The following is a 16,814-nucleotide window of genomic DNA, read 5'->3' as shown; positions in this document are numbered from 1 at the left end:
GCCAGTGCCGGGCCGTGGCCCGCCCCTCCCCCCGAACCGCGCTGGGGGCGGGGCGGGGCGGGGCCGGCGGTGGTGCGGGCTGCAGAGCCCCAGGTCCCCGCGCCCGGCCCGCTCGCGGCCGCGTGGGAGCAGTGGGGCTCGACGGCGCGGCCGCCCGGAAGCCATGGCCGCGCACGGGAAGCTGCGCCGGGAGCGGGGACTGCAGGCCGAGTACGAGGCGCAAGTGAAAGGTGAGAGGGCGTTGGGCGCTCCCGGCCCGGGTGCCTGCCGAGCTCCCCCCACCACCCGCCCCCGGGGTCGTGAGGGAGCCGGAAAAGGCCCGCAGCTGGCCCAGGGCCCCCGCTTCTCCTCCCCTCCCCTCCCCCACCCCACCCTCAGCGACCTCCGGAGGGGCTTGAGGGAGGGAGCCCGAGCCGACCCCCGACCCCGAGCCCTTTGCCCACTTCTCCGAGCCCCTTCGGTCTCAGCTGTGGACTGTTTCCCCTTGCGTCCTCCCTCCCCTCCTTTGGTTGCTCTGCCCTCCTTGGTTCTCCCTGCACCTACCCCAAGAGCCCGAGTGAGGGAAGGGGGCCCGCGGGGGCCCCCAGAAAGTGGCATTCTAGCCAGAGTGAAATCGAGCACCTTTAATTTGCCGAGGAGGTCCAGGTAGGGGAGTGTGAGTGCCTAAGGTGCCTGGAAGCAGTTCCTGTGCCCTCTCTTGGACTTGGGGGCCTCTGTCTCTGGGTCACGCTGGCCTGTGGGTATCAGCAGTAGAGCTTCGGCAGGGCCAGCTCGGATGCCTTCTGAGGGTCGACCTCCTTGGGTTCTGAAAAACACTTGTGCAAATCACGTGCAAATTTGCTTTCAGATTCTTAGTGGACCTCTTCTGCCTGTCTTACCCAGGGCGGTCCAAGTGCCAGCAGCTGGGACCATAATGTTTCCCCGAGTCTTCAGATGTGTGACCCTGTATATCACTCTTAATTGACCCGTTTTACCGGTGAAGGAAACCGAAACTCGGGGAAAAGTGCCTTGCACACAGTCACACGGCAATAAAAACCCTTGGGAGGGAGAAGGAAATGATCCTTGAAGTTCCTTCCCACCCAGAGATGCAGGTTCTTTTTATTTTTTTTTTTTAAGATTTTATTTATTTATTTATTTGACAGAGAGAGAGAGAGAGACAAGAGAGGGAACACAAGCAGGGGGACTGGGAGAGGGAGAAGCAGGCTCCCCACCAAGCAGGGAGCTGGATACGGGGCTAGATCCCAGGACCCGGGGATCATGACCTGAGCCAAAGGCAAACCCTTAACCGACTGAGTGGTGCCCTGAGATGCAGGTTCTACCATAATTATACAATGTGAACAATTTACACCAAAAAGTATGCCTTCCCCCGCACTCCCGTCTGGGAAAGGCGGCCTAATGGCCGAACCAGCTTGAAGTGACTTTGTGCAGGGTGAGACAGACCTTGCCTTCCTCGTTTCTCAGGTGGAGATAATGACCCCCATCCTGCTTCCCCCGAATGTCAGGAAGCTGAAGGACTTTGGAAACTGTTCAGTCAGTAAATACAGACCAGTTAACTCACACTGAGACACTGGGAATGTGAGCCAGGCTGTCCTTACAGCTTGTTCCTTGCCTGCTCTGGGTCTCCCGTGCCTTTACCTTCTACTTCCTCCCCCCACAGAACTTGTCACCGTACTAAACAAACCCCAGATCGCTGTCTTGACACCCTAAATTCTGAAAGGTCAGCGTAGTCGTGGTTTCGGTGGACATCTTCTCTTTTGCTTTATTTGTCAGCAGAAGTGAGACCGTAGGCCTCGCTCACAGGAAGTGTTGGTGGGGCCCAGGCCCCAGCTTGGCGATGCAAGCGTGTGTGGACCCCGTCCTTCCTTTGGACAGAAGTTTCACATGCATGTCTTCTGTCCCAGGCCCCGGGAATGTGGTGCTGGGCAAGAGAACCTGCCGCTGCCCTTGGGGGGCCCGCAGGTCCTGCGGGGGAGACACACAGCAAACAACTCCTACCACAATCACGTTCGAATATGACGGCAGCCACTGTAAAGGGAAAGCACAGTGGTCCAGAAGGGGGGCGGGAGGAGGGCCAGACCTGGTTTGCGGGGAGGTCAGGGAAGGCTTGGCAATGAGCATGTTTGAGCTGAGATCTGATAGCAGGAAAGTGACAGCCTGGAGGCTGGGGGCCAAGCCCCAGTCACGGATCTTCTCGACACCAGCCACGGTGCGGTGCAGGTCTGGGTTCCCGTCGACGCACGGCTGTCCTACTCAGCTGTGTTCAGTAGCAGCTGGTCTCCGAGGAGGGTGAGGTGAGCTGGGACATCTCACATGTTTCTTAGGATGAAATGAGATGTGCTTTTAGCCCCAAAATGTTACCCCGATTGGCCGAAGAACATCCAGATGGCCAGCGGCGCGCAGCCTCCTCCACCTGGCCCATGGCGCTGAGAGCTGGCCCCTGAGCACGGCCTCAGATGGTACAAGGAGACTCTGGCTCACCCAGCTCTGCCCTGCTCCCCTCTCGTCTCAGTGTCGGGAAGCACCCCCCACCTCTGGCTTCTTTTTGCCCAGCTTGACCCCGCGCTGGAAGGAGAGCGCCCCTGTTTAGTAATTCCAGCGATGATGCAACGACTGGGGCGCGGGGCCCATCACAGGGCCCCTGCTGGGGGAGGGATGGGGCGAGGGGCAGCCGCATCTGGGAGAGGATCCAGGGGCTGAGAATAGGAAGGGGACATTCTCCAGAGGGAGATCAGAGGAGGTGATGAGGACGCTGGGCACACACCGCCCCTGGGGGCTGCCCCGTGCCCACAGCCCCCCGGAGCTCACCGGCAGGACAGAAGTGCCAACAGTCCCATCACTGAGCTGTTCACAGTGGGCTTCTTCCAGTGGGCCCTGGGTCCTGCCCCTCCTCACTGCCTCCCAGGCCCGCTCCCTGGTCGGAGCCCTCACTATCTTCTGCCTGGACTGGTTTAGGAGGTGCCCACTGGGCCAGGCACTTTCTGTCTGTCGCCTGACCTCTGCCTGACCTCCCCACATGGCTTGGGTCCTGTGGCTTCTCTCTCCCTTAGGGCCAGCCCGACGGCCTTCCCTCACCACGGGCCTCTCACGCGTCTCCACTTTTTCCCCTGCTGCCACGCTGGCTCCAACAGCCTTCGCCGTTTTCTTAGACCGAAACGCTCTTCCCAAATGGTGGCACGGCCCCTGTCGCTTCCTTCACCTCCGGACCACCGGCTACGAAGAAAACCCCTCCTGCCCCACCTCCAGCTCTGACATCACCTTGCTGTTTGCCTCCCCAGCCCCTTGCTCCTGGACATTCTAGTCTATACCTGCCCACTTGTGATCTGTTGTTTTTTTTTTTTTTAATATTGTTTATTTATTTGGGAGCTAGAGAGAGCTAGAGTGGGGCGAGGAACAGAGGGCGAGAGACAAGCAGGCTCCCCGCTGAGCACAGATTCCCTGAGATCAGGACCCGAGCTGTTGAAGTCTGACGCTTACCTGACTGAGCCACCCAGATAACCCTGTCCCCTTGTGATCTGTACCCCCATTCCCATCCCAGCATCATGAGGGCAAGCACTTGGTCAACCCTCTTTGCCTCTACATGTCCTTATCTTGAACATGCCTGGCACAGACAGTCTATGGACAGGAGACATCCACTGCTGTCCCTCCCTGGGTGTGTCGGTGGAGATGAGTAAGCGGGCCACCCATTGGCCAGAAGCCCAGTGTTATTAGCAGGGCTCCCTGGTGCCCACCTGGGCACCCTGCTGGGGGGATGCAAAAACATTTGTAGCAGGTTGCTTAAGCCTGTCATGCTGGCGGTTCTTTGCTTTCATGGGGAAAGCAGTGTTGCCAAATCAAGCCAGCGATAAGGTGTCAAAAGCCAGCGGCGTGAGGGCCCGAGGTGTGGCTCTCTGCTGGGAGGTGTGTCGGAGGGTGCCCTGTGGGTGGGTGATGGCGAGTGGAAACCAGGGGGCAGAAAAACAGGCCAGCTCTCTCAGCCCGTTCATCGTCTGCTCCAGCCAGCTTGCTTTGGCCGTTGACCCTCCCCGTAGGGCCGCCCTTTCCCCCTGGGGGCCAAGGGCAGGGTTCCTGGCCACTAAGGCCACAAGTGCACCGCAGCTTCGGCGGAATGCCACGGCAGCTTTGCCCCTACGCAGACCCGTGTGTCTGGGTGTTTCAGCAGAGGCTACTCCGCCTGGGGTCCTGGGCACCCGGAAGGCAGGAAGTGGCTGGGCAAACAACTCAGGGGCTTTCCAAGCAGCAGGGAGCGATGGAAAGCCCAACTGAAAGGCACCTGGCTGGGGCCAGGGCGAGGTGGGGCTGGGCCACTCTGTCTTCCCACCATCCCGAAGGACCCCCGCCCTCCCGGGGCGCCCAGGCTCCCTCTCTCCCCAGAGCAGCCTTCCTGATCTTCAGCTGCGTGGGCCTGGCCGCTTCCCTTTAGCCTTGGCCCAGAGGTCCCTTTCCCCGGGGCCCAGCCTCCTTCTCCCCCTACCGGGGGGTCGTGGGGCATCGTCCCCACCCCCACCACGCCCCGGGCTGAGCTGTGGTCCCCACCCCCCCGCGGCAGAGATGCGCTGGCAGCTGGGCGAGCAGCTGCGCTGTCTGGAGCTGCAGGGCGAGCTGCGGCGGGAGCTGCTGCAGGAGCTGGCCGAGTTCCTGCGGCGGCGCGCCGAGGTGGAGCTGGAGTATTCCCGGGGCTTGGACAAGCTGGCCGAGCGCTTCTCCGGCCGCGGTGGCCGCCTTGGGGGCAGCAGCCGGGAGCACCAGAGCTTCCGGTAGGTCCTTGCGGGGCAGGAGGGGCCGCGGCCGAGCCCGAGGCCCCGCGCCCGGTCTGAGCGCCCCTCTGCCCCAGGAAGGAGCCGTCGCTCTTGTCGCCCTTGCACTGCTGGGCCGTGTTGCTGCAGCAGACGCGGCAGCAGAGCCGGGAGAGCGCCACCCTGGGCGAGGTGCTGGCCGGGCCCCTGGCCCAGCGCCTGAGTCACATCGCCGAGGACGTGGGGCGCCTGGTCAAAAAGGTGAGGCCCTTGCTCTGGGCCCAGGAGGTGCGGGTGGCCCCAGGCTCGGCAGGGGGCGGGCGGTGGCCCGGGGATGTGTCCGGCGGGGCTCCGAGGACCCTCACGCTCGGCCCCTCCACCCTCAGAGCAAGGATCTGGAGCAGCAGCTGCAGGAGGAGCTGCTGGAGGTGGTGTCGGAGCTGCAGACGGTGAGCCCGGGCCCAAGGGAGGCCCGGGTGGGGGGCCTCCAGGCGGGGCTCAAGGAAGAGGGTCGGGGGGCCAGCAGGGTCCTGGCTTTGGGGGACTGCAAGCACGGCCCCTTGTCCCTGTTCCCGGGCACAGGGCGGTGGGGCTAAGTGCCTCCTTGGGATCGGGTAGCTATAGGATCTGAATCCCCCATGGGCTGGGAGGAGGAGGGAGAGGGCTGGCTCTGGCCATGGCCTTCAGCAGGGCAGCCCGGCCCCGTTCCTCTCTGCAGGCCAAGAAGACGTACCAGCTATACCACACGGAGAGCATGAACGCCGAGGCGAAGCTCCGGGAAGCTGAGCGGCAGGAGGAAAAGCGGGCGGGCCGGAGCGCCACCGGCGCCCCCGCCACGGCCACCGACACGGGGCCCCTCCGCAAGAGCTCCCTCAAGAAGGGAGGGCGACTGGTGGAAAAGGTGGGCCTGGAGGGCCCCTGTCTGTCTTCGAAGGCTCTGGTTCAAGGCTTTGTCCTTGGAATCCCTGGCCTTCACTGGGGCCTCCTGGGAGGTGGTGCACAGAGGGAGAAAGCAGGGCCAGGGAGAGGAGAGTCACAACCGTCTGGTAAGGCTGGGCCTAGGCCGCTCTGCTGGCTTTCAAGGGCTCCCTAAGCGGGACTGGTAGATGCGGTGGGGGGTGGGGGGCCCGGAGAACCATCTTCCCGGTGCTCCTGCTTCTGCCCCACCCAACTGGAGGGAAGAGAGATTTGGTTTTGTCGAGGCGGGAGGCCTTTGCCCCACCCACCCCTGCCTCACCTAGTGCTGCCAGGTCTCAGAGAGACGAGAAGACACAGAGGATGGGTGACGGGAGTGTGCACGGAGAGTTTGAGGTGGTCCCTGAGAGGCCGGGGAGGTGCTGAGCCCAGAGGAGCGGAGGCAGAACGGGGGTCGCTGGCCCAAGATGGGAGGGTTTCTGCGTGGCAGGGTGGGGCAGAGAGGGGCAAGGGGGGACATTGAGATTTCTGGGCTGTGTACCTTGGGGGGCCTGGGGGACATCCCAGTGCAGATGTCCGCATGGGGGGGTGGAGGTAGAGATTCCGCGGAAGGACTGAGGCAGTGCCCGGCCAGCTGGCTGAGTCGGTGACCCTGCTGTATTTGTGTGGTCTTGAGCAGCGTCAGGCCAAGTTCTTGGAGCACAAACTCAAGTGCACCAAGGCGCGCAACGAGTACCTGCTCAGCCTGGCCAGTGTCAATGCTGCTGTCAGCAACTACTACTTACGTGACGTCCAGGACCTCATGGATGTGAGTACTGTGGGAGGGGCAGTAGGAGGCAGGGGGGGCGGGGACCCAAGCCCTGGGAACCCGCCCGAGCCACGTGCTTGCCTCCTCCCCAGTGCTGTGACACAGGCTTCCATGTAGCCCTGGCGCAGCTGCTCCGGAGTTACGTGGCAGCCGAGAGCCGCGCCCAAGTCTCCCACATGCAGGGCCTGGGCAGCCTGGAAGAGTCCGTGGAGGCCCTAGACCCTTCAGGGGACAAGGCCAAGGTGCTGGAGGTGCATGCGGTCGCCTTCTGTCCCCCACAGCGTTTTGACTACCAGCCCCACGAGGGAGATGAGGTGAGGGTCACCGGCCCCCAGGCAGGGACGTGAAGGGCTTTGTGTTCTCTGGTCTTCACTGTAAAGCGTTTGAGGCAAACGAACCCCACTTTGCTAAGGAGTCAGAGCTGCTGGACGTGGCTTATTTCTCAGCCCCTCGTTCAATGGCCACGAGGCAAACGGGCTCTCTGGAAGTTTTGCCGCGTGCGTTTGAAGCCTCAGCCAAGGAATGCACGCCTCCCCACCACGGCACACACAGCAAAAATATCTCCAGCTGAACACCAGGTAGTCCGTGGGCATCTAGCTGTCCGTGTAGTCTTTGCCCAAATGCTCTGCATATTTTAGACACTTCATAATGCCAAGCTGAAGGCGAATAAACCACACAAGCAGTGGAATGTCCCTGAGATGTTGTTTTCCCTGGTTTGTCCAAATGGGCATTGCAAATGACAGGGATTACACGGAGCTTTTAGCTTTTTTTTTTTTTTTTCAATTCTATTTACTTATTTGACAGAGAGATCACAAGTAGGCAGAGAGGCAGGCGGAGAGAGAGAGGGAAGCAGGCTCCCCACTGAGCAGAGAGCCCGATGTGGGCTCGATTCCAGGACCTTGAGATCATGACCTGAGCCGAAGGCAGAGGCTTCACCCACTGAGCCACCCAGGCGCGCGAGCTTTTGGCTTTTTAATCTGTATTCTGATCCGAGTCGTAGTTGAAAAAGTCAAATGTTGCTCAAGGCTTACAATGGCCCATGGCAGTTCTCTGACTCACCCTTTCTGTTCCTGATTCCACTCCCCAGGAACAGCCACTTCCCGCTCATCTTCTAGCTGCAGTTTCTGGTGCTTGCCTCAAGGTGTTCGCATTGAACTTCCTTCCACAGCTGACGGGCCTCCCACACCGCCCTACCACCGGGTCCTCTCCCTCCTCCCCCTCCTCTCCCAGGCAGTCTGGGACTTCACTTGTCTGAAAATGCCCATATTCTAGCCTTGAAATTGGTTGCTAGTTTAGCTGGATATAGAATCTTGAGTTGACAATCATTTTCTCTTCGACTGTGAAAGGCATCACTGGATTTCCCACCGATGACGCAGTCTGATCCTTAAGGATCCTTTTTCCCTCATGGGACTGGACCACCAGTGGGCACTGTGGGTTTAGAGTACTGTGGCCTTATGTTTGGGGCTTATATTGTTCCTTTGATCGTTTCCTCCCCCCCCCACCCTAATTTTCTTTTCTCTCACTTTCAGGAATTCCTGTAATTGAATGTTGGACCTTGTGGGTTGATTCTCTAATTTTCTTATCTGTTCTCTTTCCTCTTCTCCCACCTCTGTTTCTTTTAGTTCTGCTGTCTTAGAGATTTCTTCAACTATCTCTTTCAATCCATTATCGAAATTTTTTTTAAATTTACTTTTGTAGTTTTTGTTTCAAAGAATTCTATTCTGTTTTCCAAATTCCTATTTAAAATAACCCTTCTCCTTGTTTTGTGGACATCATATTTTCTGAAATCATTCTGAAATGTTCATTTTTGTTTTCTTGATGTTTTTCTCGGCTCTCTGCATTTTGTCTTGTTTTCTTGCAGTTAAAAAAAGAAAAGAGCTCACTTTCATCTTTCTCTTTCATTTTAGAGCTTCCCTCAAATGGCTGGCAGTTCTCGGTCATGAAGTCATATTTTTTTATAAGATTTTATTTACTTGACAGAGAGAGACACAGAGAGAGAAGGAACATAAGCAGGGGGAGTGGGAGAGGGAGAAGCAGGCTTCCTGCCAAGCAGGGAGCCCGATTTGGGCCTCGATCCCAGGACCCTGGGATCATGACCTGAGCTGAAAGCAGATGCTTAACAACTGAGCCACCCAGGCGTCCCTCATGAGGTCATATTTAAGAGGAGGGGCTGACAGGTAGGTTAGATGAGATAGCGAATGTGCATGAGCAGAGCTCGTCAACGGGGTAGGGGGGCTTTCCATCAGGGACTCAGACCATTGCTTTGAGGGAGACACCCATGGTGGGGATCTTGGGGTGTCCTGGTAAGAGGGTGCTAGGAAGGACTAGTGGGATTTGGGGGAGGGACTTGGTTCTGGCTCTGGCCCAGATACTGTCAGGAAGCCGGGGCGACTCTGATTGGATGTCTTTGGGAATCTTATCCAGAAGGCAGGAGGTGGGGGGGTGGGGGGTGAAGGGAGGCTAAAGCCGCAGACATTGTTATTAGCCTGAACAGAGGGAGGTTTGCGTATTTCTGTGGCTTGGACAAAATTCTTGTTTTTGTCTCCACTCGGATGTGATTATAATGTGTTCTTGTTTTTGTCATCAGCCCTCGTGGTCACAGAGTGACCTTGTCTGATGCTGATGCCCTGTGACACTCCTTATGTTCAGTACGGTAACAGCATGTCCCATCTGGGCGGCGCCAGATGGCAGCGGCCGCTTGCTTCTTTCTCATCGGTAGGAAGTTTTATCTCCTTCTTTAGCTGTGACTAGTGTCCCTAAGTCCAGAATCCCTCTGATGTATCCTTTCCAGAGGCCAAATCTCTAGTTTTCTGCTAACCGTGTGGGTCCGAGGGGAGGGTCTTCTAATGTTAATGTCTCCTAGAGCTTGGAGAGACTTTTCTTTCTTTCGTTTTTTTTACAATTCTGGTCAAACATATATGAGATTTATCATTTCATATAAGGATTTTTTTTTTTAATTTTGTAGCCAGTGTGGGGCTTGAACTCAGACCCTGAGACCAAGAGTTGCACGCTCTACTGACTGAGCCAGCCGGATGCCCCCATTTTAACCATTTTTAAGTGTGATGTCCAGTGACGTTAAGCACATGTTACATCTTCCCAAACTGAAACTCTGTCCGCGGGAGACACTTGCTCCCCCTCCCCATAGTCCCCCAGCACCCCCCGTCCTACTTTCTGTCTCTCTGAATCTAGCTCACTGTCGTGAGTGGACTCATACTCTATTTGTCTCTTGTAAATTGCTAGTGGTGCTCGGCCCAGTGTCCTCGAGGCTCCTGGATGTCGCAGCCTGTGACAGGCTCTTCTTCCATTCTAAGGCGGAAAATCATGGCCTTGTATGGACAGAGCACATTTGCTTCTCCATTCATCCCTTGGTGGACACTTGGGCTGCTTCCTGCTTTTGGCTGCTGGGAACACAAGTGTACAAATCTGTCACTTCTATGGCATCTCCACTGCCGGCCTCGCTGCACCTCACCCCCCGGCATCCCCGTGACCTAGGCCTTCCTGCGCCCCTTTCCAGTGGGGCTTACAGAGGACAGAGAGCAGGGCATGTTCAGCAAAGTCTTAGCTCTACATTTGAACTTGATGTCAGTGTCAGAGTTCTCAAAGTGGTTACTGTTCGAAGGAGACGCATTCCTCTTCTTCACTTCTTAAAGCCGGTCTCCTCCCACCCCCCACTCTGCCCACAGGGCAGCAGCTCGAAGGCTCACATTTTGCTACAGGGAACCTATTTCTGCCTGATCAGAATGCGGCGTTTATCTCGCTAGGCTCTCCCTCTTCTGTCCCACACCCGAGCCCTCCTGACCACGTTTTTAAAAAAAAAATGATCAGCTGCTTTATTGAGGTGTGAATCACATACCATATACTCTGCCCATTTAAAGCATACAATTCCACGGGTTTTAGAATCTTCGTCGAGTTACGCAACTATCACCACTCTCTCATTGCCAAACACGTTCACCCCCAAAAAGAACCCTGGACCTCGGAAGCAGTCACTCCCCACCCCCCCCCCCCCCCCCCCCCCCCCCCCCCTCTGATAGGCATTGGGCTCGCTTCTGTCTTGGGGCCTTTAGGAGTAGTACTGCTATGAGTGTCTGTACACTGGTGTACGCGGGCGTGGAGGAGCCCTTTCCTCTCGGGGAGAACCGGGTATGTTACGTGTCAAGGACCAGGAGTTCTGGACAGTAGCTGCTGCGGCAGCGGAAACGCGCATGCTGTCCTCAGGCCCAGAGTTCTTGGTGCCCACTGCCCAGCCCACCGCCATGCCTGAGCTTCGTGGCCCCAAGCTCAGCCCTCAGTGCCCCACACACTGCCCCGCACAGGTGGCTGAGATCCGGCTGGAGATGGAGCTGCGGGATGAGATTCTGCCCAGAGCCCAGAATATCCAGAGCCGCCTGGATCGACAGACCATAGAGACGGAGGAGGTAGGAATGCCTCGGCTCGTGGTGGGGACCGGGACCTGGAGATACGGAGCCAAGTGGCCATGGCCTCCCCTCCCCCTTCCTTCTGACTTGGACTTCTGTCCCTCACTTGTGCCCCAGGTGAGCAAGACTCTGAAGGCCACACTGCAGGTCCTGCTGGAGGCAGCGGCGGCGGAAGACGGGGACGTGCTCGACTCCCTCCAAGCCAGCCCCTCCACTGAGTCCCTCAAGTCCACCAGCTCGGATGCGGGGGCGCGGCAGGCCGGCCGCAGGCGGGGCCAGCAGCAAGAGACTGAGACCTTCTACATCACGGTGGGGAGGGGGCAGCTGGGGGGCGGAGCGGGAGCGGGGAGCACGGAGGGCCCAGAGCTGGGATTCCAACTTCGGACTCTTCTTCGGGTTCCCCAGAAACTGCAGGAGTACCTGAGCGGGCGAAGCGTCCTCGCCAAGCTGCAGGCCAAGCATGAGAAGCTGCAGGAGGCCATTCAGCGAGGTGCGCCCCCCTTCTGGCCCTGGGCTGCTCCCTCCCAGCCGCCCGGGCCCCAGAGTGGCTCCCGCCCTCAGCTCTCCTGCCTCGGGCCCCCACCCAGCCCACGTTCCTCTCTGCCAGCTTTTCTTTCGGACCTGCAAAGCGCTCCACTGTTTTCTACCCCCAGGTGACAAGGACGAGCAGGACGCATCTTGGTGAGTTCCCGCTGCGTGCGGCCCGTGTGTTCTCAGGGGTGGCTTCTACAGGGACCAAGCTGCCTTGTCCCCACGTACCCTCTCCTTGGGGCTCAGCTCTGCTGTTCATCATTCTGTGGCCCAGTGGGTTCTAGACCGACTCATGGGCTCCAGGGCCCTGCTTGGCTGGGCTCCGGGAGGGGTGGGGAGCATCTTGTTCTCCGTAGCCCTCCCCTCAGAGCCAGCTGCCGTCCGCTACAGGGCCCAGTACACACAGAGAAAACAGCAGAAGAGCCGCCGCCCCCGCCCCAGCTCCCAGTATAACCAGAAGCTCTTCGGGGGAGACATGGAGAAGTTTATCCAGGTACTGGCTCCGGCTCACGCTCCAGCCACGCGCAGGCCCTGCCCTGCCTTTTGGCTTCCCTCCGGCCCATGACCCCAGTGGCCTCCATTGTCGACTAGCGGTCGACCGACCCCTCCTGCACCGGCGTCTGTCAGGCCTGCCCTGACTGCAGGGAACGTCCTTCACTTAGCACCGGGCGTCTACCGAGGGGCACCCGTGGGGCCCAGTGGGTGAAGCGCTGCCTTCGGCTCGGGTCACGGTCTCGGGGTCCTAGGATCGGGGCCCACATCGGACTCCCTGCTCGGTGGGGAGTTTGCTTCCCCCCCTCCCGGCCTCCCGCTCGCGCGTGCGCACTTTCCCCCTCTCTCTCTCACAAATAAGCAAATACAACACTTAAAAACAAATTAAAAAAAAAACAACCCAGGCCTCGACAGAAAGCCTCAGGCAGGAGCGCATGAGGAGGAAGCCCAGGAGGGAGGAGGAAGGAGCTCGTGAGGAGGAAGCTCTGGCTGGCGCGCTTCTGGGGGTCGTAGGCCGCAAAGCGAGGGAAGGGAGAAGGCTCTGAAAAGAAGAAAGAGCGGGAGCGTTTTTGCGATGTGCTCACGCGCTGCGGGTGGTTCGTTTAAGAGTTTGGCAATGTCTGTGGACTCGAGGTTGGTTGGCGCGAGTCTCACAAACCACGTGGCAGGCCGCATTGCCAATAACCATCGTGGCTTATTCGGAGAAGATACAAGGGAGCCAGTGACAAGGAGGGACCGTGAAGTGAGTCCCCTCTCTGTCCCCAGAGCTCAGGCCAGCCCGTGCCCCTGGTGGTGGAGAGCTGTGTCCGCTTCATCAACCTGAATGGTAAGTAAGACCCGGGCCTCCCTGCTGCCCGCCCAGCACCCGACCCCCCAGGCGCTGGGGAGGGGACCCAGCGGGCACCCACCGGCTCTCCTCCTCCCCCAGGGCTGCAGCACGAGGGCATCTTCCGGGTGTCAGGTGCCCAGCCCCGGGTCTCAGAGATCCGTGATGCTTTCGAGAGAGGTAGGGGACCGGCCGGACGGGGTAGGGGCGGGCGGAGGGGCGACAGCCGGAGCTGGTGCGATCGGCCTCCTATGCCCTGCGTCACCCCTAGGGGAGGACCCACTGGTGGAAGGCTGCACACCCCATGACCTGGACGCAGTGGCAGGGGTCTTGAAGCTCTACTTCAGGAGCCTGGACCCCCCACTCTTCCCTCCGGACCTGTTCGGAGAGCTGCTGGCTTCAGCAGGTGAGGCCTGGGCGTGAGGCATCCTGGCGGTGGAGGGGGGCACTGCCCTGTGGCCAGGGCCTCACTCCCGCGCTTCTCTCCGCCGGGGGCGGCCCGGGCCACAGAGCTGGAGGCTGTGGCCGAGCGGGTGGAACACGTGGGCCGCCTCCTGACCCAGCTGCCCGCGCCGGTGCTGGTCGTTCTGCGCTACCTCTTCACCTTCCTCAACCAGTGAGTGTGCTCTGGGGGACCAGGAGGACTGTGGGGGGCGCAGGGCACAGCCGGCGGGGCGCTCACTGCCTGTGACCCACGTGTGCCCCCAGCCTGGCGCAGTACAGCGACGAGAACATGATGGACCCCTACAACCTGGCCGTGTGCTTCGGGCCGACGCTGCTGCCCGTGCCCGCCGGGCAGGACCCAGTAGCCTTGCAGGGTCGCGTGAACCAGCTGGTGCAGACCCTCATCGTGCAGCCATCGCGGGTTTTCCCGCCCGTGGCCGTGCTGCCGGGCCCGACCTATGAGAAGTGCATGGCCCCGCCCTCCTCCAGCTGTCTGGGGTATGCTCTCTGTGTGTGGGGCCTGGGGGGGCCGTGCAGCAGAGGGGAGCCCCCTCATCCACGCAAATGCCTCGCTCTGACCTCAGGGATGCCCAGCTGGAGGGCTTGGCTGGGGAGAACGAGCCAGAGCTGGAAGCCGGGACCACGGCCCAGGAGGATGGTGAGGAGCGGGGAGGAGGAGGTGCCGATTCCTGACTGCCCTGGGTGTGCCCTTCACCTGCCAGCTTCAACCCCCTTTTCTCCGCAGACCTGGAGGGGGTCGTGGAGGCCGTGGCCTGTTTTGCCTACACGGGCCGCACAGCCCAGGAGCTAAGCTTTCAGCGTGGGGACGTGCTGCGGCTGCACGAGCGGGCCTCGGGCGACTGGTGGCGGGGCGAGTGTGCGGGCGCCCGGGGACTCATCCCACACAAGTACATCACGCTGCCCGGGAGGTGAGTGAGTCCCAGCTTCCCTAGGCTTGGGGCAGCCCAGACCACTTCGGTCCAGCCCTGAGAGCCCGCCGGCCCCCAGAGCCTGCCCCAGGAATGAGCACTTTTTGCGGGTCGTCTCTCTGACCCTAGTGCAGAGAAGCACACGGTGGCCCAGGGGCCGCAGGCTGCGGGGGAGCTGGTGAGCAGTCCAGAGGTCCTCCTGGCCATGGAGTTCAGCCATCGGTGAGCGAGGGAAGGAGGGTTCCTTGGGAAGACTCATTTTGGTGGCCCCACTCACCCACCTTGCCCTGAGCACTGCCATTGGGGGAGCCAACCCTGTGCCAGGCAAAGGTGTGGGGTCAAGTCAGAAGGGGCTGGGGTCTGGCTTAGGCCACGTGGAGAGGGTCTCGGCTGGGGAACAGTTGTCCATGAGGGACACCAAAGGACAGAATGGATCCACTGGGCCAGCCTCGCTGTTCCTCCTCCCTTGGCCATGCCCTGTCTGTACCCTGCAGGCCAGAGCCATGCACCCCACCCGAGGCCCCACTGGGCACCTCCGGGGGGCCCTCTGGGCATAGACGGCACTGTTTGGTCCCTACCTCCCCGGAGCGATATGTGGAGGTAGACAAGGTGAGAGCCAGGAGTGGGTGTGTGGCAGATAGTGGGGGTGGGGGGTACCTCTCCTGGGGGGGGTCTTTACCTCCCCCTTAGGAACCAAACTCTTTCTTCCCGAGTTTTAAGTCTGCCCTTCCTGGCCTCAGACCAGCTGGTGGGGCCCAGCCCGGGGAGGGACAGGCCGGCAGGGGTGTGAGCCCAGAGGGAAGGATGATCCCCAAAGCAGAGTGGAGGGGGACCTGGGGGCTCATTCGGTTCTTGAGCAGGAAGTGGCAAGCAGGAGTCCCAGGCAGGCATGGCATCTGGAGCCAGGGTAGGTGACCAGTAGTGGCCTAGCAGGCACTTGGTGGCTAAGGAGGACAGAAGGGACAGATTGAGGAGATGGACAGATGGAGCGGATAGCTGGCGAGGGAGAGAATGGGTGCTGGATATGGCCCCAGCTGGGGGGCAGCCTAGGGAGACCCGGCTCTCTGCTTTCATGGGCCTAGCACGTGTGCTTCCGGGCTCCCAGTGAGTGGAAGCCCTCAGGATAGCGGGGACTGGAGGAAAGAGCCCAAGAGCATGAGGTGTGCTGGCTGTGGCCCAGTGGCCCGGCCTAGGAGTCAGGGGACCAGGGGCTGACCTAGGCCACACGGACTCTCATGCCAGGGAAGCAGGAGTCTGGTGGTAGGTGGGGTAGGGGAGGGGGAGGGCAGGCAGACGGCAGGCAGGGCCGGGTGGGTTGCAGGGGGACACTCACCTGAGAGGCTCCAGCACACTGGTGGTCCCTGGGGCCAAGGTGTGGCTGTGATCCCAGCCATGGTGAGAGTAGGTATGAGAAGAGGGGGGGATGTGTTGCTGTCCCCAGAGGAGGCTGTGATAGTAACACCAAGAGTGGCAGGAGGGAAACCGGACAGGGAAGGAGGGGCAGCAGCTTTGGGGCCAACGGAGAGGAGGGGTGTGGTGACAGGAAGGTGGTCAAGGGCTTTGTTTTCGGAATGAGAAAGAGTTCGAGTGGACGCTTGGGCGGCAGAGGGAGGAAGGCCCCCCACTCCTGGCTCAGGGGGGCGAGCCCCTGACCAGGGATGGGAGAAAGAGCTGGCTAGTTGGGGGAGGCTCTCACCAGATGCCCTCCCTCTCTCTTCTCCCCTTTAGGCCGTGGCCCAGACCATGGACTCCGTGTTTAAGGAGCTCTTGGGAAAGACCTCCGCCCGCCAAGGGCTTGGGCCAGCGTCCACCTGCTCCCCTGGCCCCGGGCCCTGCAGCCTGAAGCCTCCAGCCTGCGGCCGCCTCGGCAAAAACAAAGGCCTCTCCCGGGGCTCCGGGGTCCTGGCGTCACCCTCGGCATCCTGTCCCCAGAGCCCGGACTCGCCCCTTAAGCACTGAGGTGCTGCCAGCTTCTCCCCGGCCCCGTGCAGCCAGCGCTGGGGCTCCTGCCCTTGGCCCTCCGGCCCTTCGCAGAGGAGGGTCCATCTGTCCAGAGGCGGCCCCGCCTGCTCCAGCCCCGGCTTGGGCCCCTGGGGAGGCCAAGAAGGGAGGAGGCTGGGGCGGGCCCCTCCGTGGCTGATCGGTGACGGCTTGTCGGTGAGCTGGGTGGTAGGCGCCGGGGCCTGCGTCTGCCTCGCTGAGAGTGCAGTGCCTGAGAGTGCAGTGCCGGTGGGAGCTGGCAGGCGGCGGCTGCCGTTCATAAAGGCCTGTGCGCTGACTCCCCACTCGAGCCGGTTCTCTGTCTCGGCGCCGGCGCCGGGGTGGGAGCTGGGCGGCCAGCAGCAGGCGGCGGGCGCTCAGCAAAGGCAGCAGCTTGGGCAGCTGCAGCAGCTTCTACCGGGGGCCTCTCAGCACAGACTTGTCCGGGCCAGGGCATGGCATCGTGGGGTGACCCGCACACCAGGTCCTGTGTCTGGTGGGGGGAGTCTTTCCACGCTGCCTCACAGCCAACGTTACTCTGACCCAAGGAGACTCACCGGTGCGAAAAGAGCTGGAACATTTATTGGGGAGCAAGTGAGAGGGGAGGGCTGAGGGGAGCTAGAGAGGCTGGGAAGAGGGGAGCGGTGGGGGGAGAGGAAGGTCCTCCGGCCCCGACCCCTTTCCTTCCTGGGGGTGGGGGGGCCCTGGGACCTCCATCTCAGGGGCGGTCCCCTGCTGGGG

At 60.7% G+C, this 16,814-nt stretch overlaps 1 protein-coding gene across 2 annotated transcripts; it reads left to right on the top strand.

The window, feature by feature from the left end:
• The first annotated feature begins 68 nt into the window (after nucleotides 1–68).
• On the top strand, nucleotides 69–16,226 carry ARHGAP4 (Rho GTPase activating protein 4). Of its 2 annotated transcripts, XM_032846310.1 has the most exons (22): nucleotides 71–230; nucleotides 4,547–4,754; nucleotides 4,832–4,994; nucleotides 5,120–5,182; nucleotides 5,452–5,634; nucleotides 6,328–6,456; nucleotides 6,549–6,770; nucleotides 10,770–10,871; nucleotides 10,989–11,180; nucleotides 11,277–11,361; nucleotides 11,525–11,552; nucleotides 11,793–11,895; nucleotides 12,660–12,720; nucleotides 12,823–12,900; nucleotides 12,992–13,126; nucleotides 13,231–13,336; nucleotides 13,429–13,662; nucleotides 13,749–13,822; nucleotides 13,910–14,093; nucleotides 14,223–14,315; nucleotides 14,588–14,702; nucleotides 15,822–16,226. In XM_032846310.1, exons 1-22 carry the CDS (start codon nucleotides 164–166, stop codon nucleotides 16,050–16,052), a joined length of 2,856 nt encoding a protein of 951 aa, XP_032702201.1. In that variant the 5' UTR covers nucleotides 71–163; the 3' UTR covers nucleotides 16,053–16,226. The 2 variants fall into 2 exon arrangements, with proteins under 2 accessions (XP_032702202.1, XP_032702201.1); XM_032846311.1 differs by lacking the exon at nucleotides 14,588–14,702 and having other exon boundaries at nucleotides 69–230; nucleotides 15,822–16,026.
• Nucleotides 16,227–16,814: the final 588 nt, after the last annotated feature.

The sequence above is a fragment of the Lontra canadensis genome, unplaced genomic scaffold (assembly GCF_010015895.1).
Source record: "Lontra canadensis isolate GAN:19392208 unplaced genomic scaffold, GSC_riverotter_1.0 scaffold174, whole genome shotgun sequence".
Taxonomy (NCBI): Eukaryota; Metazoa; Chordata; class Mammalia; order Carnivora; family Mustelidae; genus Lontra; species Lontra canadensis.
The sequence above is the reverse complement of the archived record's forward strand: the minus strand, read 5'-3'. Positions and strand labels throughout refer to the sequence as shown.

What these genes read in the sequence shown, in the direction of transcription:
- ARHGAP4 (XM_032846310.1), top strand. Translation starts at nt 164, where the DNA reads ATGGCCGCGCACGGGAAGCTGCGCCGGGAGCGGGGACTGCAGGCCGAG. An exon ending in TGGTGTCGGAGCTGCAGACG is followed by an intron (nt 5,183 to 5,451) that starts GTGAGCCCGGGC and finishes TCCTCTCTGCAG; the next exon opens with GCCAAGAAGACGTACCAGCT. An exon ending in CCGCTTCATCAACCTGAATG is followed by an intron (nt 12,721 to 12,822) that starts GTAAGTAAGACC and finishes CTCCTCCCCCAG; the next exon opens with GGCTGCAGCACGAGGGCATC.